This window comes from Staurois parvus, unplaced genomic scaffold (assembly GCF_062004578.1).
Source record: "Staurois parvus isolate SC_StPar_1 unplaced genomic scaffold, SC_StPar_1.0 ptg000230l, whole genome shotgun sequence".
Classification (NCBI taxonomy): Eukaryota; Metazoa; Chordata; class Amphibia; order Anura; family Ranidae; genus Staurois; species Staurois parvus.
The window spans coordinates 2,710,564-2,737,977 of NW_028318026.1; the positions used below are offsets into that span (position 1 = coordinate 2,710,564).

General features: G+C 40.4%; 1 protein-coding gene across 1 annotated transcript in view; it reads right to left on the bottom strand.

The window, feature by feature from the left end:
* The window catches only part of NECAB1 (N-terminal EF-hand calcium binding protein 1), a 261,178-nt gene that overhangs the window by 22,857 nt on the left and 210,907 nt on the right, over positions 1-27,414 (bottom strand). The window contains exons 6-9 of the mRNA XM_089679686.1: positions 26,773-26,909; positions 14,874-14,986; positions 12,661-12,737; positions 5,949-6,002 (exon numbers count right to left, since the gene is read on the bottom strand). Of these exons, the coding sequence (XP_089535812.1) occupies positions 5,949-6,002; positions 12,661-12,737; positions 14,874-14,986; positions 26,773-26,909 (381 nt within the window). The remainder of the gene's footprint in view (positions 1-5,948; positions 6,003-12,660; positions 12,738-14,873; positions 14,987-26,772; positions 26,910-27,414) is intronic.

Below are 27,414 nucleotides of genomic sequence, written 5' to 3' on the forward strand. Positions count from 1 at the left end.
AAATAAAGCCACAGATTTTATGTGCACCATTACAGCCTTCTAGCCACTGGTGTTCTAACAACCAATGATGTCATCAGTTGATAAGGGGGACATTGGGCACTTGCACAGAATCCATGTTTGCCTCTCCCCTCCCCATCAGCACTGGGGTCACATTAGCTGAGCGAGGGAGAGAAACAGAGGTGCTAATGTTGTGTGCCCTACATGTGTGAATGTGCATTATGTAAAACTATTAGTTTCTTTTTTTACATTTTAGAAGGGAGCACCTCATGATTGGGAAGAGTTTTAAAGGGTGCCTTAACTAAAAAAAGATTGAGAAGCAGTGATCTAGACAGCTGTTGTTCTTGTGGTGGACATATTCCACAGAGAGTCAGGGCAGGGTTCCACTAAATGGATGCACAATGTGCCTGCACCTGTAAACCACTCTGCAACAACTCACACACTACACAAAGTGTCTACGAGAGCAGATCAGCAGAGCACAGTGTTCAAAGGGCACATTACAGGCTGGCCCAGCTTCTTCCTCACAGTGGGGTCCAGATATGGCCTCCCTAGCTATGTCAAGGTTTAGCTGATCTGGAAAGTTGTTATATGAGCTCATTCTAGCCTTGCAGCAACAGTAGAAACTTGCTAGAAAAAAAATGATCCTGACAAAAAGGAAATAATTCAAAGAAATTGTTAGCTTCTATTAGAGGAGAGAAGACATCCATTCACCTAGGACACAAGCAAAAAACTGGGGCATGATAGAAGTGGGAAGGGTTATACTGGGCTGCAGGTTTATTTGCCAGAATCCAATCTTCTGAAGGCAACAGCAAAACCCAATGCACCAGAAATACTTCAACCTGTGTCCCCTAATGTATGAGTAAGTGAAAGTTTTTGGCTTGATATACATCTCTAAGTGTGACAGCAGCCATAGCAATTTTTGTTAGGTTAGGATAGCCTGGGGAAGGGAAAGAACCATTACACAAGTATAAAAAAAGAAATCTCAGTACAGTTTTTCCCCCCAGAGGATTGCCTGGTTGCAGCATTCTAATGCTTTACACAATATATTTATCCAAAAACCTACCTAACAGTGAATACCCACAATGTCTATTAGGCCAAATCAAAACAAAGAATAAAATATAGTTTCTTCTTCATGTCACTTAATTCCTCCTCTTATTTGTCAGTTACAGGTTTTCCTTAAAGTGGAGCTCCACCCAAAAGAGGAAGTTCTGCTTTAAGCCTTTGTCCCCCACTCCCCATTAAGGATTGGCACCTTTGGGGAGCGGGTACCCGAATTTAAAGCGGAAGCTGTCTTCCCCCCTCTCTCCCTGTAGTCTTCTAGGACACGTGACAGGTCCCAGAAGACTACAGGGCCCTTCACAAAGCACAGCGCTTCTCGCGCATGCGCAGTGAGCACCTGACTGTGAACCCGCAAACTGTCATAGCCGGGTGCCCACACTGAATACGGCCGGTGAAACAAGCCTTAGTGAGGACACCGCTGGGCCAAGGGACAGGTAAGTGTCTGTATTTTAAAAGTCAGCAGCTACAGTTTTTGTAGCTGCTGACTTTTATTTATTTATTTTTTTAACTGGAACTCCACTTTAATAGCACTTAGCAATGACCTCCGCACATGTCATCATACTCTTCAAAACACAGTAAACAATACCAAGTCAGTCACCAAATTTGTTCAGATTAGCATTCTCCATAGTGGATGTTAGTTGTGTTAGCTGTCTCAATGCTGGGCTGTGATGTCAATGCCCACTGCCCACTGGGCATTTAGTTCTGGTGCACAAGACTCAAATGTTTATGTCCAGTCTGTAAGTCTATGAGAGCAGGGGTGGACTGACCATTTGGAAACTTGGGCACTGCCCGAGGGCCCGGTGTCAGTAGGGGGCCCCATGAGATGCCCCTGGTACCTTTTTCATAGGCTTTTTTGAGTTTGGGCAAGGACACAGGGGCCCCATGATCCCCTATTGCCCGGGGGCCCCATGAGTTGTCAGTCCGCCCCTGAGGTTGACAGTTGATGTGGTTAGATGGGGATAGATAGTTCACCTAGTGGTACTTTTAGAGCAGTATGTGCCAAGGGACAAATGTCCAGAACACAGTCTTGGTGAATTCCCCCTATGGTTTTTTACCCTTTCTTTATATTCCTAAAATTTTCTTCAACGCTGTCTTAGTTCTCCCTATATATTGTAAGGTATACCACCCTCTCTGAGTTGCAAGTTATACATTGATTAGCTATACATTGATTAATTTTAGATTCCTTTCCACTTACTAATAATTAATAATATAAATAGATTAATACTTTTAATTGTGTATTAATAGGATTAATAGATTTACCACTTGTTCATTGTTGGTACCCTTCCTTTTTTTACAATAAAAAGATCCTTTTCTGTCTCCAAACCAATTACCTGGTACTTTTTCATTCCTACAAATTTAGGTTGCACCATCAGAAATGTATTTAGAATCTCATCCTCCTGAAGAATGTGCCAAGTTGCCTTTAAATCCCATTAACCCCTTCAATCTCATCTCAAAAGTCAGGATTGAAAGGAATGTTTTCGCCTTTTCATTTGGACATGTTTTCTCTCTATTTTTAGTAAGTCATCTCATTCTTCTCAGCCTTTTTAAAAACCTTCCTTAATATTTTCTTTTTATAACCTTTTTCATAAAACCTTTCAGCCATTTTCTTGTCCTACCTCAACATTTGTACAGTTCCATCTAATTCTATAGAATCCTTGGAAACCTTTGTGACATTATTCATTCAGTTTTTATGGTGGTCACTCTTTTCTAGACCATTACAATTAGTGGATTTCTGAAAGATCCTGGTTACAACTTTCCTATCATTTATTTCAATTCTCAGATCTAAGAAATTGTCCTTTTCTGTGCTATATATTTATTGCAAAATTCCAATTGCCAATTTGGGGTCTTAAGTTGTTTTTAGAATTGTTTCAGAGTTTCTTTTGAACCTCCACAAATAAGCTTCACAAATTGCTATGCTGGGTGAGATTCCAAATAAAATTTTGTGGAGCAACCTATATTTGTATATAATGGCTCTATCAAAGCTGGCCCTAGTACCATGTGAATGCTGTGACTAATCACAGTGATCACGTCAGTTGTCAACAATGGCTTTCATAGTCATTGTGTGTACTCTATCAAAGCTGGAGTGCCACTAGGCTAAATTTAATGGGCAGCTAGGCTACAGCCATCCTGAGCTCTGATTGTTACCATTTCTGCATTTGCTGGATTTCCCCTAAGTCTAGGGTGTTTATTTTTGCCTGTTGCTGGGGAACATTCTCCGGAAGACAGAAAAAACAAACAATATTTGCGGTTATGAATAATTTGGATTTTGGCCAATCACAAGGAAGTTTATTGCCGGTGATGTGGGATGGGGAAGGAGCTAAAAATCTGGGGAGCCCCTTAGAAGGGTCCTTGCCTCCCAGGCTTTGCTTGGATAATACTAGATCCTGCCATACCCTCGCATGCATGCTGCCTGGGGCATGTGAGAAGAGAACAGTGGCCTTATGCCTTGCAGGACTGCTGCCTGGGAAGGAAATATTTCCAGAACCTATGATGCAAGATTGGAAGCTGGCCTAGATTGAGGCCTTAAAGTACAAGAAGGTGGTTACTGAATTGATTTCAGAGACATGAAAGGATTTTGTTTGTTGCAAAACATGCAAGACATGTAACAACAGTAAAAAGGGTAATACATCTATTAAACCTTTTTTTTTTAATATATAATAGCAACTGGAAAGGAATATAAAATGAATCACTATATAACTCAGAGAGGGTGTTATACCCCAGAATGTATCTACCCCTTAAGATATACTGTATAGGAAGGGCTAAGGGGGCTGTATATGTTTGGGTTGAAGAACTCATTAAGAACATATGTAAAGGGTTTTAAAAAAATGCTGCAAAATTCATGAAGCATGTCATAGATAGCTATAATAAATCTCTCTGTATATCAACAAATGGTGCAACTTGTGACAGATTTATTTATGTGCCAGCAAAATGTATATGAATCTGTCACAGAATTGTTTCTATTGCAGAATTGTCTCAAAGATGTGACACAATACTTACATGTGCAAAACAATTTACTCTAACATTGGAGAGATCTTATTTACCTTCCCTTTCCTTATTAACGATATGGCGATTTATTAATTTGTCACAGTCTTAACAGCAGAATGTAAAACTGGTGCATATAAAAACTACCTAACATTTGTTGTACACGTTGGAACTAGCAATGGAATGGTCACAAGGAGGTGATTGGTAATCCCTATTAAAGTGGAACTAAACCTTTTTTTGACCATCTCCTGACCTGCTCCATGTGATAGCTGTTGTAAATCACAGCATCACAATAGTAAGCAAGGTATCATGAAAGAAACTTTTGAACAGTATTAGGCTCCATGTAGACGAGCCTACCCTGACCGCTGGCCACGGGAAAACGCAAATCGTGGCCAAAACGTGGCAACCGCAGTACCGTGATTTTGCTGCAGTTTGCGTTTTTCCCGTGGTCGGCGGTTCCTATCCTGAACACGATTCTTCCATGTTCAGGAGAGGGATGTTTAACCTCACCTAAAGGCAGCTCCTAAACTCTGCTAAAAGCCTATGTGTACATGGACACATTATCTTTTATGGAGTTGAGTTTAGGAGCTTTGGAAAAAAAATGCCAAAAGCTCCTAAACTCGAAAAAATAAGTGTAAAATTAAGACAATTGTGAACTTTTTTCTGAAATTTCTTTATTTTCCATAAAATGTTGACAAATAAATTGCAACTTCAAAAAACTCACTATACCTCTTATGAAATGCATTGGTCATTTGGGGGATATTTGTACTGTCCTGCCATTTTATTGCCTCAAGAAATGAGACATGACATCAGCACATAAAGGTTGATCAATTTTCACATATACTGTATATTTTGGGTTGGGTTATTTCTACAAATGTAGCAGACTATATGTTGGACTAAATTTATGAATATTATTTATTTGCAAAATTTTATAACAGAAACTAAGAAAAATGTGTGTGTGTGTGGGGGGGAGGGGTGGGGGAGAAGGGGGGTGGAGAAATAGGAAATTAAAAAAAAAACCTTGTGGTGATTAAATATCACAAAAAGAAGCTCTGTCTCAAAAAATGATACAAATTTCATTTGGGTGCAGCGTTGCATAACTAAGTAATTGTGTGGCAGTGCTGAAATCTGAGAATTTACATTTTGGCTGTTACAAAGTTCTTGCTTTCTGTTTCATTGACAATGTTGTCATCTGGCCAATAAGTGGGGAAATTCTCCTTCACTTGATGTCCTCCACACTTCCAGGAAACAGGGACACAAGCAACAATAAAAGGTTTTTGGCTTCCCTACTTTACTAAGATTTTTTTTTTTCACAAAATCATAGGAAACCACCCCAAGTAAAGGAAACCACCCCCAAGGGACCTTAGGCAACAGTAAAAAGTGGCAGAGATTCTGACCTGCGTTTCCCCTTAAAAGTGACAGCAGCAGGTGGCAGGAGGAAGGGCTGGGGTTATGTACACTTCCTAAATAGGGGTGTAACATGTATGTGCAAAAGGTGAACTTAGCCTTTAAGTGACAAATGTGTTCCACAATAAACAGATACTCCATTTCAGATGGAACAGAAACTTTGGTAAAATCCATTCTAGAAATAAAAAAACAATACTTTACAATGCTTATTTATAGATCATTTTGATACAGAGATAGCTGTAGTTGAGAGGCCATTAGCTCCATAGGGATCAGTCTGTAGTCCGCTCTTTTTCCCTGACAATTATTATAAAATATGCACACTTTTACAGCATATTCTAACCTTCTCATCTTTTAAATTTGTAATATAATGAAAAACAGCTCATAAAATACTTTAGTTAAAATAAAAGTGTAAAAACGTGCTGTCGATTCTTGCAAATGCTACACTCACAGGCTTTTACTGAGGAAGTCTTAGCACTTAGCCTGGAAAACAATCAATTACTTACAGATTTTGTGCTTCCTTCTAAGATCTCTTCCTCCAGGGGCTCCAGCTTTAGGTCCTTTACAAAAACAAGAATAGTGCTGAATAATTATCATTTTATTTGAAGATCATGAAAAGAATTGAGTTTAGATTTTAGAATCTTTAAAGTAGTATTAAACCCTCTGCGTTTTTAAGTTTAACATATTGAACACAGTGAAATAAACATTCCCAGCTATTTCATATAATTCTTACTGTTTACAACTTTCATTACTGCTGGCTCCTGCTCTACCAGTCCTGCCTTCCTGAACTTCCATTCTTCACATGAAATAGTTAACGAAGGGCAGTGCAGTCTCCAGCCAGTCTGTTAGCTTGGAGAAGGGATGGGACAGAGAAAGGGAGGAGCAGGGAAGTGCCTTGTCATCCTAGGCCAGGGGTCTCCAAACTGCGGCCCGAGGGCTGGATGTGGCCCTTTGCTAGCTTTTATCCGACCCTTGGGGCACTATTCCTCCCAATGATATGAGGTACTATTCCTTCCACTGACACCAGCAATGGGACACTTTATTTCACTGATACCGATAATGGGGCATTATTCTTCCCATTAATACCAATGTTGGGTATTAAAGGGAGGAATAGTACCCCATGTTTATTTTCACTGATGCTGGGCCCGGAACATTCTCTACCTCCACTGGTCACAATCCAGCCCTCCTAAAGTTTGAAGAACAGTAAACCGGCCCTTTGTTTGAGCAGTTTGGAGACCCCTGTCCTAGGCTATGGGACTGTGTGTTTCAGTGTAGGGAGACACAACTCTAGTCTCTGCATGCAAAGGTGGCTCCATTGGATGTTGCAAGAAAGAAGCCACCCTGAATCAGGTAACATGGGCAAGAATTAAATGATAAATATAAATCATACTCAGTAAGCGATTAAAAAATGAGGGTTTAATAACACTTTAAAGAATCTTATGAACCTAGGTGATGGCTGTTGTATGATTTTTTTGCTAAACCTATCGGATAACCATATTCAGGCAAAAATAACATCCAATGCTTATCTATAGAATTCTTGTTTGTGTATATCATTTACTTGCTTCTATAAGTATTCACTGTGCTACTACGTTTTCCACACAAATAAAATGCATATACAGATGGCTTTGTCAGAGTCTCCTTTGGCCCCCAGATTTTGGGGTATTCTAATAGGCAACTTCCAACATCTTTTTTGGATAGTCTAGCACTGATCTCACCCCTTTTACATGATGCAGTCCCATTCTATCCCACATAGTCTAATGCATCCAACTTATCACTTTGTTGTGCGGACTTCCTTGTTTTTACAGTGCATTTGCACAAATTTACAACATAGTCATGTATTGCTTTTTCAGCTAAATCAGGCGTTCTTCTTTAGTTTATATCAATGGTGGAGAAAGATCTGGGAGTTCCAGTAGATCACAAGCTTAATAATGGCATGCAATGCCAAGCTGTGGTTTCTAAAGCGAACAAAATCCTCTCTTGTATTAAAAGAGGTATAGACTCCAGAGAGAGAGATATCATAGTACCCCTGTACAAATCATTAGTAAGACCTCATCTGGAATATGCAGTTCAATTTTGGACAATAATTCACAAAAGGAACATTGGAGAACTGGAGAAACTACAGAGAAGGGCAACCAAACTGATAAGAGGCATGGAGGAGCTCAGCTATGAGGAAAGATTAGAGGAACTGAATTTATTCTCTCTTGAGAAGAGGAGATTAAGATGGGATATGATCAACATGTATGCCACATCAGTGGTTTCTTCACAGTGAGAGCTGTGAAAATGTTGAATAGATTCCCTCAAGAGTTGGTTCTGACCAGCTCAGTGGATTGCTTTAGAAAAGGCCTGCATTCTTTCCTAGATACACAGAATATAACTGGATACTAACATTTATAAGTAAAGTTGATCCAGGGAATATCCGATTGCCTCTCGGGGGATCAGAAAGGAATTTTTTTCCCTGCAGGAGCAAATTGGGTCATGCTTTGCTGTTTTTTTTTGCCTTCCTCTGGATCAACTGTGGGTAAAGGATTATAACTTTTTTTTTTTAGTGGTTGAACTGGATGAACTTTTGTCTTTTTTTCAGCCAGACTAATTATTTAACTATATTGCCATTCCTGCCCTTCCCACCCAAATCAAAATGCTAATAAAAATTTTAAAGTATAAACTCACCTTTGAAACATGTAACATGCTCCACCCACTTTTAGGGTGGAAAGTAACATGTTCCAGCATCTGCAGCCTTTTCCCCCCTGATCCCCCCCTCCTTGTGACAGTGGGCAGGGGATCCTCTCCCTGCATAGGTTCCTGTGAATGAATGCCTACAAGTACCATCAGCCAGTGCAGCTTGTAGTTCTCAATGAACTGTGAGGACATTAACTAAGGGATTATGCTGCTATTCTGCTGGTGAATCTAAATCTCCGAGTGTGAATACAACATAAGGCTCTAAGAATTCCCATAGTGCTGCTCACTGAGGAAGACATCAACAGTTAACGTTTTGGAAGGTGTACGTCCTGCTACATCGTCCTGTTACATCTGTCGTAAAACTAACACATTTCATAAAAAAAATCATACCAACAGTCAAACATGGTGATGGTAGTGTAATGGTCTGGGGCTGCTGTGCAGCTTCAAGACCTGGATGACTTGCCATAATTGATGGAACCATGAATTATGTGCTCTATCAGAAAATCCTGATGGAGAATATCTGGCCATATCGTGACCTCAAGCTCAAGTGCGCTTGGGTTATGCAGCAGGAGAATGATCTGAAACACACCAAGTCCACCTCTGAATGGCTCAAAAAAAAAAATTAAGGTTTTGAAGTGGTCTAGTAAAATTCTTGAGTTCAATCCAATTGAGATGCTGTGGCATGACTTTAAACAGGCTGTTCATGCTCGAAAACCCTCCAATGTGGCTGAATTGAAACAATTCTGCAAAGAAGGGAGGGCCAAAATTCCTTCACATTGATGTAAAAGCTCATTGCCAGTTATCACAAACACTTGACTGCAGTTGTTGCCGCCTAGGGTGGCACAACCAGTTGTTAGGTTTAGGGGCAATTACTTTTTCACATAGGACCAGGCAGATTTGGACAGCTTTTTTCTGTTAATAAATGAAATTATCATTTAAAAACTGCATTTTGTATTTACTCGGGTTATCTTTGTGTAATATTAACATTTGTTTGCTGAGATTTAAGTGTGGCAAAAAATAAAAAATCAGCAAGGGAACAAATACTTTTTCACAGCACTGTATTTGTACATTATGATCATCTTGTATCTTAACTGCCTCTTCTCAAGAGTTATTAACTGTAAATCGATCACTTTGCCGAGGTCCTCCTTCCTACATATAAATTTTGGTGCCTTTCACTGAACTCTTTCTAGTTCAAAGACATCCTTCCTTGGATGTGTGGCCAAAATTAAATTGCATATTCAAGTTCAGGCCAAACCAGTGTTTCGTAAAAGGGTAGAATTATTAATTTACCTCTTCAATGTATGCCCCTTTTAATGCATGAGAATATTCTGCAAACTTGACATTGCTTGCTGTAGCTAAGCCTGATCTACAAGGAGCCCCAAATCGTCTTTCCATCACAGATTCTTCCAGAGGAGCCCCGCCAATCAGTATTTTGTATGCATATTTGTTTGCACCCAAATACATAACTTTACATTTTTCAGGGTTGAACTCCCAATTTATTAAAGTCTTGCATATTGTTGCAATATCTTCTGTCAAATGTATTTCCCTGCATAATTTGGTATCATCAGCAAACACTGAAATTGAGCTCCTAAATCTAACTTTATCATTGATAATCAAGTTAAAACAGCACTTGCCCCGGGATAGAGCCCTGGGGTACACCACTTACAGCCTTAGATCATTTAGTAAATGAGTATGCTGTATAATAAATACACTGTTAAAAAAAATTAAACACTTTTTAATCAGAGTATAGCATCAAGTCAATTAAATTCCTGGAATATTGATCTTGTCAGTTAAATATCAGAGGGGGTTGTTAATCAATTTCAGCTGCATTGGTGTAAATGAAATTAACAACAGGTGCACTAGATGGGCAACAATGAAATGACCCCCAAAACAGGAATGGTTTTACAGGTGGAGACCACTGACATTTTTTTCCCTACTTATGTTTTTCTGACTGTTTCTCACTAGTTTTACATTTGAAAAGGGTCAGGGTCACTACTGGTAGCCTGAGGCGATACCTGGACCCTACAGAGGTTGTACAGGTAGGCCAACTCCTCCAGGATGGCACATCAATATGTGCCATTGCCAGAAGGTTCTGCTCCTTTGTGCAAGGAAGAACAGGATGAGCACTGCCAGAGTCCTACAAAATGTCCTCCAGCAGGCCATTGGTGTGAATGTCTCTGACCAAACAATCAGAAACAGAGTTCATGAGAGTGACCTGAGGACCCGACATCCTCTAGTGGGCCCTGTGCTCACTGCCTGGCACAATAGAGCTCAACTGTCATTTGCCATTCAACACCAGAATTTCACAGATGAGAGCAGGTTCACCCTGAGCACATGACAGGCATGAAAGGGTCTGCAGAAGCTGTGGAGAATGTTATGCTGCCTGTAACATCGTTCCACATGAACATTTTGGTGGTGGGTCAGTGATGGTCTGGGGAGACATATCCATGGAGGGACGCACAGACCTCTACAGACTAGATAATGACACCCTGACTGCCATTAGGTTTTGGGATGAAATCATTGGACCCATTGTCAGACCCTACTCTGGTTCAGTGGGTCCTGGGTTCCTGCTGGTGCATGACAATGCCCGGCCTCATGTGACAAGAGTATGTAGGCAGTTCATGGAGGATGACGGAACTGATACCATTGAATGGCCCCCATGCTCGCCTGACCTAAATCCAATAAAACACATCTGAGATATCATGTTTTGGTCCATCCGACGACGCCAGGTTGCACCTCAGACTGTCCAGGAGCTCAGTGATGCCCTAGTCCAGATCTGGGAGGAAATACCCCAGGACACCATCCGTCATCTCATTAGGAGCATGCCCTGAAGACAGACATGCATATAAGCACGTGGGAGCCATACATACTACTGAGTACCATTTTGAGTTGCTGCAATGAAATTTTAGCAAAATGGACTAGCCTGCTGCATAATGTTTTCACTTTGATTTTTGGGGTGTATTTGAATTCAGTCCTCTGTAGGTTGATCATTTTCATTTCCATCAAACGATGGGGCATCCTTACGTTCCTATCACATTACCCAGTCCATATCAGTATAGATGTCCAGCTTGATATTTTTCCCCATTGAGATCTGATGTTTTTTCAAAGTGTTCCTTTAATTTTTTTGAGCAGTGTATATATATATATATATATATATATATATATATATATATATGTTAGAGATGCACCAATACTGATACTGGTATCGGTTCCAATACCAAGTATTTTCACGAATACTCATACTCTTGAAAATTATCCCAATACCTGAAACCAATACTTTGCTTTTCGATTTTCGTCATTACTAAATGTATGGATGCAAACTGCACAGCAAAGAATTGCAAGCGATTTGAACAGGAATGTGATGCAATTCCTGTCCAAATCACATGTGGTTTCCCCACTGCTCCTGTGTGAACCCAGGCTATCATAGCCTAGTTCATAAAGGAGTGCTGTGGGAAACCTCCGTGCATGGATCCCATTCTTGCACAGAAGGAAAAGCTGGGGATTTGAATTCCCCATGGCTTTCTCTTCTCTCAGTGCAGAGATGATGGTGCTGACCAATCAGAAGTCATCTAGTCCATACTGTCATCCCTGAAAGGAAAGGAGAGAAAGCCGCTGGGATTTCAAATTCCCAGATCTGTGACTTGTGACATACAACTTCTTAAATTAAATACTTATGAGGTACAGCATCAAATGCTTTAGCAAAAACCAGATACACTACATCCACTGACCTTCCACTATCTACATTTCTACTCTCCTACTCATAGAATGTTAACAGGTTGGTCTAGGTCTAAGAGGAACGGTTTTTATTAAATCCATGCTTTTTAATATTTATGATGCCTTTATTACAGACAAATTCTTGAATTTAGTCCCTTACTATTCCCTCAAATACTTTACATACAATCGATGTTAGGATGAGTGGTCTGTAGTTTGTTGGTATACAGTTCAACCCCTTTTTTGAATATTGGTACCACATTTGCTCTGCACCAATCTGTTAGTACCATTCCAATCAGTAATGTGTCTTTCACAATTAGAAATAGTGGCTTGGCTATAACAGAGCTAAACTCATGGGTGTAAGCCATCTTCTGCTGGCAATTAAATCACATTACGTTTTTCTAGTCTGTTTTGGCCCTGGTTTTGTCAGCCACTACAATGTTAATAATATTACTATTCCAAATATCAAACCCATCTTTTTCATTTTTATAAACTGAAGAGATAAATGAGTTTAACATATTTGCCTTCTCCCTGCCATTTGTGACCAATTACTATATAATAGTATATATTATAACTTTTACTTACAAGTAGCAATATACTTTTCATATTCTATTTTAGCTAACCTGGTTACTCTCTTCTTGCATTTCTTGTACTATCTGAATATGAATTTTATCTTTGTATTTAGCTGTTTGCCTGTAGCCTTAAGTACAAGCACGTACTCTAAAAACACACCTAACATTAGCGTTTTTTTATTTTTTTTTTTAGCTCAATATAAACAAGGAAGACTGGCTCTTGCAAAATAAATAAATAAATAACGACAAATTTCAGTACCTTTTTTTCCAGCCTATCAATTAGTTTCTGAAGTCTGTTTATCTGGGTCATCCACTGGTTGTCTTCGTCTAACAAGCCTACAGGAAGAATAAATAAATAATCGAATGGAAAATATTCAGGATTTCTTTCTTAAGTAGACAGGAATAACTATTCAGTGTAGAGGCCCTACAGGAAAACTCTTTAAATGCTGTTACGATTTAGCACGTACCTCTATGTTCAACATTTGTTTAGACGTTAGGATTTATTACGTAACGAACCTAAAATGTTTGAACGGCGTATGGTAATACTAGTGGAACTACTGCAAATGCATGTCCTCCAGGTCTCTGAGGCTCAGTGGAGGTTGTGCTGAAATCATGCTATGTATGTGCTTTCTGTGCTTGTGGAGGGTTCTAATTATTCTCATTCATGACACAAGAGAACAGCAAGATAAACTTTCTGAGAAACTCCAACATGGCTTCAGCATAATGACATCTCATTGTCCCCATGTTAGAATGCCATCTCAGGCTAGCATAATATTGGTATACTGCTTCATGACAATAGGCTGTCCACAAATGTTCTAGTACTGATTTGTGTTAAAGGAACATAAGAAATCCTACAAGGTCCTAGAACATCCGCCTGTGATGCCCGTTTGCTTTATGTGAATAAAGGACAATATTATTACGACATAAGGTGTGCTGGTGAAGATCCTTATTTTCCTATGATTACATGGGTGTACAATCCACCAGTTCCCTACTGCATCCTACATGAACTGTGGGCAGGTCTATAGGAAGTACAACAGATACACTACTTCTCTGATTTTTGTTAAAAAAAAACGATTTCCTATACATATGAAAAAGGGTTCTACTGCAGTCAACAAAAAGAAGGATGGCTATACCATACTGCAAATGTATGTTTGTGTCATATATACAATAAAGTTAAAATCTAAATCAGATAAATAAAAGGGGTGCAAAGACAAAGGGCCCACATGCATTAATGTGTGTAAGGTCTTGCGTTAATGTGCATGCCATTAGTGCAGCCCATTGAATAATAAGGGGCTGCTGATGCACCAAAACATCTCAAAAATTGCATTTGGCACATTGTTTTTCTTTATAATGCACTATAATGTATTTCCAGGCATTGGGGCATGCATTGCCTTAGTGTGTGGGGGTGCTATTCAAAAGGAATGGCACCAAAATGCATCAATGTACGTAACATGCATGGATGCCTATTAACAAAACACATAGATGTAAATTGGCCCCTAAAGCAGGTTTTGTTTAGAAAGCTGGTTTCCTAAATATCTTCTTTATTTAGAAAGCAGCCACATCCTGTGGAGAGGAGAACCCTTAATCTGTGGAAACAGTAGACTCTCTGTAGAGCTCTCCAATCGACGGGTAAAAAGGAAAATCAGCAACACGGATACAGCCACTTCCTTCACGTCATGTCATTACAACTAAAGTAATACACTATATATAAATTTCTGGGCTTCTGTGGTGAGCTTTCTTCCATAGGAGAAGTCCTTTTGGTCAAAGATTCTGAGTCTCCATTTGAGGGACCAATATCATTGCTACTATACTAGTAGCTTTCTGGTGAGTGCATAGCGGTGGTGGACTGTTTCACTGGATTTCACAGCACCTGCTTGGAATTGAACACGATACTGCTGTGTCTTGTAGTGCCAAGGACACCTACATTGAATTTTTTTTTTGTCACCTTGATATTTTTTTGGATGGATTTATATTTGTTCATCACACCACTTAGTTATATATTGACTATTTTTGCATATATGTTTGATTTACATTATCCAGTTAGCACTGGTGATATATTTTACCTTCAATTATTTAATATTCAGTGCTGCATTTTATATGTATAAAGATTAAAGATTAAAAATGTTGACTTAATATACAAGCAAATTTGACCCATTGTGAAACAGCAATGAACCTGCAATTCAGCAATTGTGTTTAAAACCTTAGCTAACATAACATAATAGATTACAGTTAAAATTTCTTCCATGCACACATTTGTATGTCATATCCATGTTTGCTTACATTGCATTGCTGTATTTACTATTTTTATAATATATTTACTTTTACATTTATGGGGAATTTCTGTCTTAATGTGAAAACTGTAATTGTATTTAAAATTTTAAATTTTTTTTAAATAATTACCATACAAAAGGGAGCTATTTAGGTCCTGTATATTATACATTTTTAAAGTGTTTAATAAAAAAAAAAATATACCAATGTTAAACTGAGGGCTGTTAGGTGAAAAACTGTTATTTCTCTGAAGTCTTCGATTGGATCGTTTTCCTGTCCATGGAATTGAAAGCACATGTGGCTTTGTAGGTCCTTGCCTGGAAATAAACAGATGTCACAAGTTTAACTCAGAGACAGAAAAAAAAGGAGAACATTGATTTGGACGTGCTTGGGAGATGGATTTGATGGCAGCATAGAGCCATACATCTTTAATGATAGACGTCAAAAAGCATGTCCTCTTTTCTCCTATGTACACAATACCGAAGCTGTTACACATGCAACATGCTTATTATGTGGGAAGAAGTGATCCTACAAGAGCTATATTGCATCTTCCATCTGGCTATTCAAGTCATGAGCAGATCTGTGCTACTGTTGAAAAGCAGCCCATACACCTGTGGTTCTAAAAGTTATAAAATCTGCAGAACTGTTCAGACTGACCCTGTGCTTTGCCTATGCAGGTTCACCTAGATTAAAGGCTGCTGGTGGGATCAAAATTACCTTCCCTTAGCTCCAACATCACTTGGCCTCCCTTTCAGCCACCAGAGAAAATATATCCAGTTATTTTGAGTGCCATGTGACTTACTCGCCTTCCTCCCACATGACAGCACTGGTGACTGGCCACTTAGACATCCCGTACTAGTCCATGATAGTAATGACAGAGCCCTCTGTAAATTGGAGGTGCCTGTCCACCTCACTACCACAAATGACATCTCTATCTTCAGCATCGTAGGATCGTTGACCAGGAATCACCTGGCACCAGCATATGGACCAATGGTGGTCCATTGGCCACAGTCTAATTATGTATCTATATATGGTCAGATTATGGCCCTAGAAGGTTTAATATTTTCTTTCTGTTTAAAAAATGATCATGCATATGTAAATGCAAGTCGCTGCACACATAAGATTCTTCTATCTTTTTTTTTTATAGCCTTCTAGGTAGACTTCTGTCTTGTTGCTTTGCTGTCTGTCTGTGCTATTCAGAGTCTGCCATTAACCTCCCTAGCGGTCTGATTATGTCCATATTTCTGTGCTCAAAGCAGTACATTTTTTTGCATGGAAATATGTATTTTTTTTATTGTTGGCCTGTAATTTTTAGGAATAACTCACTGAAATCTGTCCAAACAAGAGTCTAGTAAACATCCCGGGTATGATAAAACTTGAAACACGAAATCATAAATTATAATTTAATAAATAATTATAAAAAATAATAATATAATCAAACCAAAAACACTGAAATTTGAAAAATAGCGCCAAGTTCGCACATCACTGAGCAAAGTCGCAAAATCGTTTTCAGTGTCTGATGACGAATTTCCCCACGAATCATTATCACTCAATTCTGCAAGTGGTTCTGATTTACTATCGCTGTTCTCTAGCTGGTCTAAAACCGCTTTTGACCTAAAGGGATGCTTTTTGGACGCCATGGACGTTTCTCAGTTTCCAGGCAGAAAGAACAGTAAAAATGTAGGCAGGGCACAGGGCAAAGCACTCGGGACAAAATGTATGTGAAATGCTTTGATACAGTAATGTTTTACTATGTGATTTTAGTGAATGTCACTTTTTCTCATTTTCAAATTCCCTGCCGTTCCATCCCCCGTACGACTCAACGCTCGCAGAGGACGGAACCCAGATGACAGATGCCGGCATCCGACGGATTACATTGCTGGGGACACTGTAGGAGGGACATCGCAGGAGCGCAAGACAAGTTAAGTAATCGAGGGATCGCGGAGCAGCGCCCCATGCTAAGCTCGAGTGTAGCTCGGGGTTACTGCTTGTGGTACTGAAACTTTACCCCGAGCTACACTCGGGAATACCGCCAAGGAGGCTACAGCTCAGATGCTATGGCACAATGTGCAGACTTCAGCAAATGATGATACCCCATAACCAACAGAGTGAAGGATAGTATGGCCCATTTGATTGTACAGGGCAGTGTAGTAGTAGTAGTTCCAGGATCACCAGCAGGTATGTTCCAGGATCACCAGATTACAGACAACAGGGAGGGATGTGGACTGGCCCAGTACAAAAATATCTGGATAAAATACTGAGCAACTCAGCACATGGATGTAGCACTACCCCCTTAGGAGTCACTAGAAGATTTAGGTCCCCCTAGAGTCCTGTACAGCCAGTCAACATGTATCTTCACACAGGCTTGCATCCAGAGTCAAAGATTGGCCCTTTATCTTTGGTTTTGTTGTTTTATTTAGGGGATTTGAACTGGGATAGGGTTAGGGGTGTACAGGATGCCCAAAGGAACTGATAAATTGAAGACCACTTCCTGGAATTATTTACAAGCCTTCTCTGCAACACAGTATTTGTTGGAGAGGTAGCCAGCATCTCCTTAATGTACCATTCCAGGCCCTAGAAGAACTCTGGTGCCTGTTGCTTTAAGAAATAGACAGTCTCTGATAGATGGTGAATCTGGTTTCCCACCAGAATGCTTTTTCCCTTTTTTGCTCAGGGGGTGCAGGGGTACACACTCAGATCCTCTCCTGTACTGCTGATGGGTTGGTGACTTTTAGCTGGGCTGCTCCTTCCCTGCTGCACAGGTGGTCCTTGCTCTGGGGGCCAGTGAAGCTCTGAGCTTTCTTCCTTTCCAGCTCCACTGCCTGTGGGTTGGCCCCTCTCACTGGACCTCCTTGCAGCCTCCTGCCTTCAGCCTCACATCTTCTTCACTGTCTTTCACCCAAACTCTCCTTCCAACTCTCCTGCAGCTGAGCAGGCTCTAACACGTTTAAGAGTGTCCCAGTCCCCTGCCAAGCCTTCTGGTGGGGATTAGCTGGAATCCCTCAAGCATGCAAGCCAGTCACTCCTCAGATCCACCCACTGTGTCTAGGCCTTCCTCCAAAGCCCTAGAGCAGAGGGAAATTCCAGAGGGGCCAGCCTGCAGAGCCTCTCAGCTCCTGACCTTAATTTGACCTTCTGGCTATTACTCCCAGACTGCTACTCAGCCCTCCTTCTCTATCAATCAGGACTCTAGCTCCCCCTAGCAAACTAGGAGGGCCCTACATAGACTTTACATCCCTATATGCATTTCAACGTTTAAACTCTACCCATAATAACTTGATAAAAATGAATGTTTTCTTATCAAGGAACATACATTCCACATTAATAATTATGCTAACTAAATTAGTGTGAGCTGCAAATTGCCTCCAACATTGGCCCTGATTCTTCTTGCTGGAGGCTGCCATTTTGCTGAAGCCCAGAGCCCTTAAGCAGCAGTAAATCTTTAGGCTGTTAGTAGATCAGCCTCTACATTTTCAGCACAAAAAATAGAAAGCAACTGAGCATGTACAGAGCAGGATGAGACAGTTTATTACTGGATTTTAAACAGTATAGACACTTATTAATGTTTTACATTTATTCCTGCAAAAGGGGCAAGCCTGAAGTGGTCTAGCAGGACCTAATTTTCTGACTAATGTTCCACTTTAATTCCCCATTATGATATAATTGTGCCTTTAATTTAGGATAATGCAATCACGTCTTTAAAAAAATCACATTAAAAGAGACATAAACTATCATAAAGAACCCTAAATAACACAGCAAGCCAAAAAGCAAATGAGAGATTGTAATGTGTGTTCAGAGATTTTGTTCTCTCACTTTCTGGGGGTTGTATTGATGAGTGGGGAGATTTTCAAGCTGAGCATTTGTTATGTTTCCACCTTTATGTTAATGCAGCTTTTCTTTGTTCACATGAAGAGAGTTGTTAATTCTACCTTATTATAATAAACAACACACATGTACACCATTGGGGGTCATCTATGAATGCCACAATGTTCAGAGGTGTAGTTCACATTATATTTGTTTAATGTGATGTAAAGAGTCTGTTGAAACACTGGCCTACCTGATATACAAGCTGGTTGTCCTGAAAAGACGGGGCTGCAATATTATGTTATATAAACCTTGTACCTGCTGGTTAGTCTATGACACGGATACTGTTTTTTAATAATTCTGAACCTTTATGTCATCATAAAACTGTGAAGCCATAAGCTGCGTTTGTATACAAATGACATTGGGGCTGATTTACTAAAGGCTAATTGGCTGTTCTCTTAAAGCAGAGTTCCAGTCAGTTTTGTACTTATTAAAAGTCAGCAGCTACAAAAACTGTAGCTGCGATTTTTATTAAACACACACAAATCTGTCCCGGGGTCATGCGATGTGTTCACCCGCACCATCCCTTCTCTTCCCAGCGCCAGCATCACAACTGTGGGCACCAGGCTGTGACAGCTTGTGGCTTCGCGCTGTGCATCCTAATTGGTCTGGCAGTCTTCTGGGACCTGTGAAGGGTCCCAGGAGACTGCGGGAGGAAGGAGGGGGTGCAAACGTCTGGCTTACTTCGTCGCGGCGAACTGAGCCGGAAGTGGGAGCAGGTACCTGTCAAAAACAGGTATCCACTCCCCCTCGCTCCCAAAAGGTGCCAGATATGGCAGTGGAGGGGGAAAGGAGGCAAACAAGTGGAGCTTCCACTTTTGAGTGGAACTCTGCTTTAACTAAGTTAACTTTCTCTGAGCTTATTGGCTGAGTGAAGCTCTACTGACTTCCATCATCCAATCATCTGCAAGCAAAAATCATTCATGTGATTGGATATTCTTTGCAACAATGCTTTTCACCGTATTCGTTAAGGTAAGCCAACATTTCCTTGTAAAATGAAAATTCACTTTGCAAAGCAAACATGTACTGACACTAGCCTGCGCTGTAAAACACTTTTTACCATGCGGGATAGTTTAAACCTAGCCTCAAGTTCACGCCTGCACATTGCAGGAACTCAGCGCATTTCTGGGTGAGTTTCTGGAATGCGCAAACACCGTGTGTCATGCTTGCTGTGCCATCATTTGATAATGGCACCCCAAATATGGGAAGCAAAAGTGCATTTTGCCACAAAAACAGGCAAACTTGGATGAAGCAAAATGCTCCATGAGCTACAGTACTTTGCCAGGTGCAGGGCAACCCATTGCAATCAACGGGCTGTCTTTTGTGTGTCGTCAGAAAAATGCACATGCAAGAAACAGCAGACAAAAATGTGCTAAGTGTGAATGGGACCTCAGACCCCAGATGTCGTTAGCTTAGTTTGCTGAGTACATACTGGATCTGCTAATATCCTCTGTAAAATATGATGATGTCAATGCACGATCAATATAATATAATATTATTTATATATGGTTTAAAAATATGTACATTTCCAAGCTACAAAGCCACAACGTCCCCAGAATGTATTGGATATTTGTATAATTTTAATATAGTCCTTTTTTGTTGATGTATTAGGAGCAGCACGCTCTGGAATACATAGCAGCACCTGCTGGTGCCCCAAAATCTAGCATATACAATGAAGTGCTAGTGACATTAGCATACATGATTGCTTTTAATCAGGCTGAAACATTTTGTTGTCATTTACTTAATTGCAAGTCTCTTAGCTTTCAGTTAGCTGGTGCGTTAAGATAAAAAGCTTAGAGTGAGTATCAGTTACATTTTATAGGATGTGCTGGAGTACACAGTGCTCTGTACATGTACAATAATACCACCTACTTACATCACTGCACTTTTAAAACACAAAGCATTCTTAGAACTGGGCTAAGTCAGTACATATCACAAGCAAACAAAGATTCGCCAGCACACTTACCAGCTAGCCTGCAAAAGAAAAAAACAAATTGGCCCTAACAAGTCAGGTTAAAAACAGAGGGTTTTGTTTGAACACATGTGCAAATATATGTGGAAGCTGCAATGTCTGTGGCAGTCTTAACTCTATAATTTTCAGAGTCTACAAGTTGGAACACATACAGCTGGGGATAGATTAAGGGAAGGGTTGCCTGGAGGGAGACATTTGTTTGTACAGTTGGTTGAATTGGATGCTGGGACACGCTGGATGCCTTCAGTTTCCATTGCCCTCTTGCTGGGCATCATGTGCATCCATGTGTCTTTAAGGAGGGCTGGGCTTCCTATAGGCAAACCTGCCCTTAACCTATCTATTGCTATATGTGCTCCAACTAGGAGACTCTAAAAACTATAGTTAGGATTGCAGTATACAGAGGAGCCTTGATGTGGGCACTGCAGCTTACACATATATTTGCAAGTGTGTAAACAACCCTCTGTCTTTAACATGAATTGTTAGACAGGGTCATTTTTTTGCAGGCTAGCTGGTAAGTGTGCTGGGAAATCTTTGTTTGTTTGTGATGTGTTTTGCCCTTAAATGTGCACCTTACTGCAAAAGCTAGTTATAAGTTGGGGTGCTTGCCACTTTTTTTAAGTTAGTACATACAAAGGTATTATTCAGGGCATTTAACAAAACTTGTACCTTATTCCCATTGCACCCCATAGTGGAACTTTCCCCATTGTGGGTGCTGCAATGACCAGACATATGACATCAGTATACCAAAGTGAAGTCATTAAAGCTCAAGTTTAGGTATAGCAATCTTTACATACTTACATTGGCCCAGCTTGGGTCAATTTAAAGAAGAACCTCGGGATAGGTAAAAAAAAAGTCACCCATTAGTATACCCCCTACACAAAACACTAAACAGTTAATACAATTTTGAAAATCCTTACTATTTAGGAGAAAAGTCTAACTGAATTTTCATGACCACATCTGTGTAATTCCAATGATAACAGCATCTGTTTTGCCAAGGAGGAGGTGTAACAGCAGGGATTAAATGATATCCTCTCCTCCCTCTCTGCAGTAAAGGAAACTATAATTCCCATCAACTACAGGGAATTGTAGTAAACATGGGAGGATACACTAAGCCTGTACATGTTGAATGTATCTGAGAGTCTCGGTCCGCCCACCACTGCAAGTGGGGCTGAACTACGTTACTGCTTCCTGGAGAACAAACTACAGAAGGGATGTGCCAAGAGCAGTGGCTGGGGAAATAATGGTTTGATTTCAAAATGAATAGGCTATTTCAGAGCCACTACTGAGTGAACCAGGAAATGGATGACATATTCAGTGAAGGTAGGAAATCAGCAACAAGGACATGTAAAGAGGTTTTTGCCTGGAGTTCTACTGTAAGTATGTATGTACCATACCTGTGGGATCCCCCTGGAAGCAGGAAATCACTGTAGCAGGCACTGCTATTACAGTGATTGCCGTTAGCTGCTGGGTCCTGTGCCAAGTGGCTGCCCTGCTGCATTATGAGCATAAGAGGTCACTTGCAGGAGCCAGTCAGCACAGGATGTGGAAGCTATTGGCAATCACACTAGTAGCAGTGCCTACTACATTGATTTTCAGTTTCCAGGGGGATCCCACAGGTATGGCACATACATACAATAATTACATTGGTTCAGGCTGTAAAGATTACCATCCCTGGAATTCAATTTATTGCATACTAATCACAAAATACAGTGGGCAACATTTCAGGGCTGTGCAGGACTCCTTCATATGAACAAACGAAACCAGCGCTCAAATCTTCATGCAGACTAAGATAACTGAAACTGTCATTCGTAGAGGTGCAGCCCTTAAAGATCGGGAAATCTTGATACTGGTGAACAAAAGCAAAACAGGACGCACTCTCTTTGTGCATTTAACATAGTAAACCAAGAATTTATTATGAAGCATAAAATGCATTCTCACAAACCAAAGGGGCATAAAAAAAGACACGAAGAGTCCATAATGACAACCCAAAGTGATGGTAGACCCTTGGTGAGGTAGGCTAACGCCCTTCGGGAGACGAACTCCCTTCATCTTGGTTTACTAAGTTAATGCACGAAGAGAGTGCGCCCTGTTTTGCTTTTGTTCAGCAGGACTCCTTTATCGCTGACCTGGAACATGCACAAACATTAGGGGTCTGAGGATCTCCAGCATTAGCATTAGCTTGGGTAAACCTAAATTTATCCTTGAATTCTATTGTTATTGCCTTACAACTGAGGAACCTTCTCAAAACTCCCTAGATTCCTGGACATGCTTGAGGAACTTATCTTCCCTCCTTTAGCACCTCGGAGCAGAGGTAGCTGGGCATGTGGTCTGCAGCCAAGTGAGAGGCCCAGCTACTGTGGGGTGCACCATTCTAAATACTACAGAGTATACTAGTTCCTGTGGGGTGGCAACTTTGTCTTAGGGCTTAGATCCCTCCAACTGGTTACCCTGAACTTTACTGAAAAGATTGCTGTTTATGGGGATAATTGCTGTTTGCGTTCTGATCTGTTTTCCTGAAGTAGTGATTCTCAGATAGACTCTGTGCTGTTATGGAGACTGTTATTCAGCCATATTACTCTGATTGAATCACAGAGACATTGGTGTGAAGACTCCATGTTTGTGCATCTTTCACAATCTGTTTTGTATTATTCTGTTATGTATGCTTGCTTTTTGCCATTCTGAACCTGGTTTGTATTGTCGCACCAATTTGGTAAACTGCAAGTTACAGTTACTTTCTGTCTAATCCTTCAGCTGATGACCTATTCTGCTAACTCTTAACTGTAAATTTAGATGTAGATCCATTGAATTTGATATAAATATGTGGGTTTGTTTTTCAGTGCTGATTTCTTGGCATGCTGTATTACTGAAAAATGTAAAATCAGTAATGAGATTAAGGCTAATAAACCATAAGGTTGTTGGACAAGAGAAGGGTTAAAATTATGGTTTAGGATTACTTGTTGGGGTTAGTTTAAGGTTTAGGGTTTTGGGGTTGTAAATATTAGGGTAATTGCTAAGTTCTTAGTAGTTTTAAATTGTATCTCAACCCAAAAATAGAAATTGTATATATTGCAACTTACCTGCTGTATTTATGTTTATTTTGTGGGCTTTTCCCATTTATATTTACCTGGTAATCCAGCCAGTAACATAACTCCTGTTTTATGGTGGCTACACTCCTCCTATCTATGGAGGAACAATTTAGACACCCTTGGATCAGTACTGTCAACTTGTGGAGAGAGGGTAGTGTTAGATGTTCTAGCAGATTCAGATGGACTTGACTGATAAATTAAAGCTTAAGAGCCAGTTCACACCAGGATCGCACATGAACATGTGCCACATTCCCCAGCGAGTTTTGTGCATTCCTGTGCAGATTGATTTTGCAGCCCAGTCATTTGAATGGGCTACAATTCACACCAAAACATGGGAAAAGTAACGCATGCACTACCTTTTAAAAACATGTCACACCAAATTGCATGGTACTGTGTTATCACCCAATTGGGTGTCTGCAAACACACTGCATTTACAATCTGCTTCTGAGGTGCTGTTACCATACCATTAGCACCTGTATGCAGGTCATAAGGGCAGTGTATTCTAACATGGTGCAGGAAACGCACAGCATTCTTATGTAAAGCAGTTGGTGTTTTAAGCAGTTACCACAAAATTTGTTTTTTTTCCCTTTAGGATAAAGGTTTTAATAAATAATAGCTGACCATTGTAAACACCCCTGTTATTGTTAAAATTGTTTGTCTCAACCATCTATCTGCCACTTTTTTTACATACTGGCAGGATCACCAGGTAATAAAATTATGTTACATAGATGACCCTGAAACACAACGACTGCTGTGTTAATGTTTTTGACAGACTGCATCATCTATGTAATTTTTTACTTTGCCCAAAGTTCCACTGAAAGTCGGTTGATTTTGACTATACCATATATCTTTACACGATGGTGCCATATTCAATCTTGATGCTTTTTAAAATACCAAATATTAACATATTCTGTGTTTGGCTCTATTATTATTCTATTTAAAGGGATATTTAATCCTAACATTTCAATGTCTTTAATAGCATCCTTCGTACTTGTTAATTCATTTTAGGGAGGATACTGAAGGACTGCAGCACTGTACTCCAGTGGGGAGATCCCCTTGCTGAAAATCATGGTTTGGTACCTTCACAAGTTGTGATAGCTCTATCAATTTACCAGTTCACAAAGCAATGAGTATTTTGAAGATGATTAACATGATATGGAAGGTAGTTCACCCCTGAAATTTGTCTGTCTAAGCCACAGAGTCTGTCCTGAAGAGCATCTTTGTTGTGTCTGCTTCATTATTTCCACAGGCGCTGTACTCAATCACAGCATAAAAAAGCAGCAACATGTAAGTAGTGAAGTCATCGACCTTCAGTGAGACTGGTGCAACTCCTTACTTATTTTTGTTAAGACAGCCTTTCTCAGCCAGGGTTCCTCTAGAGGTTGCTAGGGGGTTCCTTGAGCACTATTACCTCTTGGAAAAATAACCACTATCAATGTTTAGTTATCTGTAAGGGAAGGATCCTTCCCAATGACCTCAAATGTAAAAAGTATTCTTGCCAGTGACCATCACTCTAATGTACCATGAGCTGTAGATAAAGTAATAATTACCAGGGGTTCAATGAGGCTGGAAAGTTATTAATATTATTATTATTGTTATTATTTTAAGGGTTTCCACATGTTATAAAGGTTGGGAAAGTTTGGATTAGGGTGACTTCTACCGTTTCCCAAGGTAAGAAGTGAGAAACCATACTGTCAAACCAAACCATTGTCAGAAATGTCCTCTTCCTCTGAGGAAGAGGGTATAGCCCTGGAAACGCGTAAGCTGCATCCTAGCTGGTGGACATGTGTCTGGTGGTTTGTCTAGCTCCTTTTTGGTATATTGGTATTTATTTTGTTTCAATAGAGTCTCACAGTCATGCACTAGGCTGGTGTGCCTTCTTCCTGTGCTTGTTTTTTAGCAATGTCCCCCTCCTCAAAGCAATCGATCAGTTGCTTGATTTGACTGTTTGAGCTATAGCGATCACAACTGAAATATGACTAACTGCTACGAACAACACTTCCACTCCCTCTCTTATTATGAAAGATCTTCAATAAGTATTCAGACTGACATTGATGTAAAAGTTTTAATACTTTCAACAACAAATGTGCACATTTCACATGTAGCACCCACCTAGTTAGCTAGGGGGAGCTCTAGTTTCAATTGTTAGACAGGAGCTGAGTAGCAGCCCAGGTGTAACAGTCAGAGGGAGGTTAAATCTGGGTCAGAGCTGAGAGGCTCTGCAGGCCAGCTCTCTGAGGCTTCCCCCTGCCCTAGAACTTTGGAGAAAATTCTAGAAGTAATGGGTGGAGGTAAGGAGTGGCTGGTCTGCATTCTTGAGGGATCCTGACCAATTCCCAACAGGAAGCTTGGCATGGGGTCAGGACTTCCCTTAAAAGTAAGAGAGCCTGCTTAGCTGGAGGAGAGTTGGACAGGAGTTCGGGTGGAAGAGGAGGATGTGAGGCTGAGGAGCAGGAGCCTGGGAGAAAGCCCTGATGTGAGAGGGGCTCACCTCCAGGAAGGGACCTTGGAAGGAGGAAAACTCAAGACTTCATGCCCTACTGCCCCCTGAGAGAGGACCAGCTGTGCAGCAGGGAAGGAGCGGCCCAGTTAGGTCTGGTGCAGCCACCCATCAGCAGCACAGGAGAAGGACTGAGTGCGTAGATCATCACCACCTGGGCCAGATAAGGGAAGGAGGCACTGCCACCTTAGCCAGCCACCCAGAACTGTTTTAACATTTATGTGGCAGACACTGGATCCCCTGCTCAGGGATTCTTTATCCAGAACACCTGGATAAAGAGTATTTGGCATCTAGGATGTTACCACAGGAGACGCTGGCTAGCTATCCAAAAGAGACTGTTTGCTGTGACCACTTGTACATAGTTCAGGAAGTTGTCCTCTGTTTCTTAGTTCCATTGGGCATCCCACACACCCCTTAACCCATTCAAATTTTAAATACCCTAATAAAACTTTAAAAAAGCTCAAGGACTGGTTACTGACTCCAGCATGCAAGTGGATGTGAAAATGCTTGTTGCCTGACTGTGCAGGACTATATGGGGACCCAAAACTTCAGCAACTCCTAAGGGGGTAGTGCTACACACACATAGTACAAATCAATTCAAGCAGCAGTGGATGTGAACCCAGATGATAAACAGAAGTGAGCTCTATGACCTGGTACTTTTTGATTCTTGCCCAAACCCACCTTTCCTGGCGCGTCTGTTCCTCCGTAGTTTCCATGGCACATTCTAATGAGTTCTGGAGAGACTGCAGCTGGTTCAGTGTTTCCTTCAGCAGAAAACGTGTCACAAACTGTTCCAATTTTGAGGCATTCTGATATTGCTGAAACAAAGCAGAAGTGTCACATGTGATGAGTCTTTTATAACACAATGTTTTGGGTCTTCAGAACCTTGACTTTCATTGTACCCAGGCAGTTTTAAAGATAAACGTATAATAGATAATAAAATGAACAGGACCAAAAAAAAGAAAAACACAAATGTAAAATTCGACCAGCTGAGATTCTCAAGAGGAAACAACATTTCCAAACCACACTAATGGATCTCATAAGAAGCCTTGAAAATTCAAACACCAGCTAAAGGAACATAACTGCCTCTTTACCTTGGCTATTTCAGGCAACTCTTTTATTTTTTCTTTGCTGAGTCAACAGCATTTACCTTGCCAACAACTATAATTTGAACAAATGCAAGGATCAAAAGAAATAAGAAAGACAAATAATACAAGACAAGTAAATTAACACAGTTAAAATAATTAATTAGGATTAGAGGTTTACAAGGGCTTAAAATCACTGATAAATGTACAAGGGCTGTACTGAAAGTAATGCCAAATT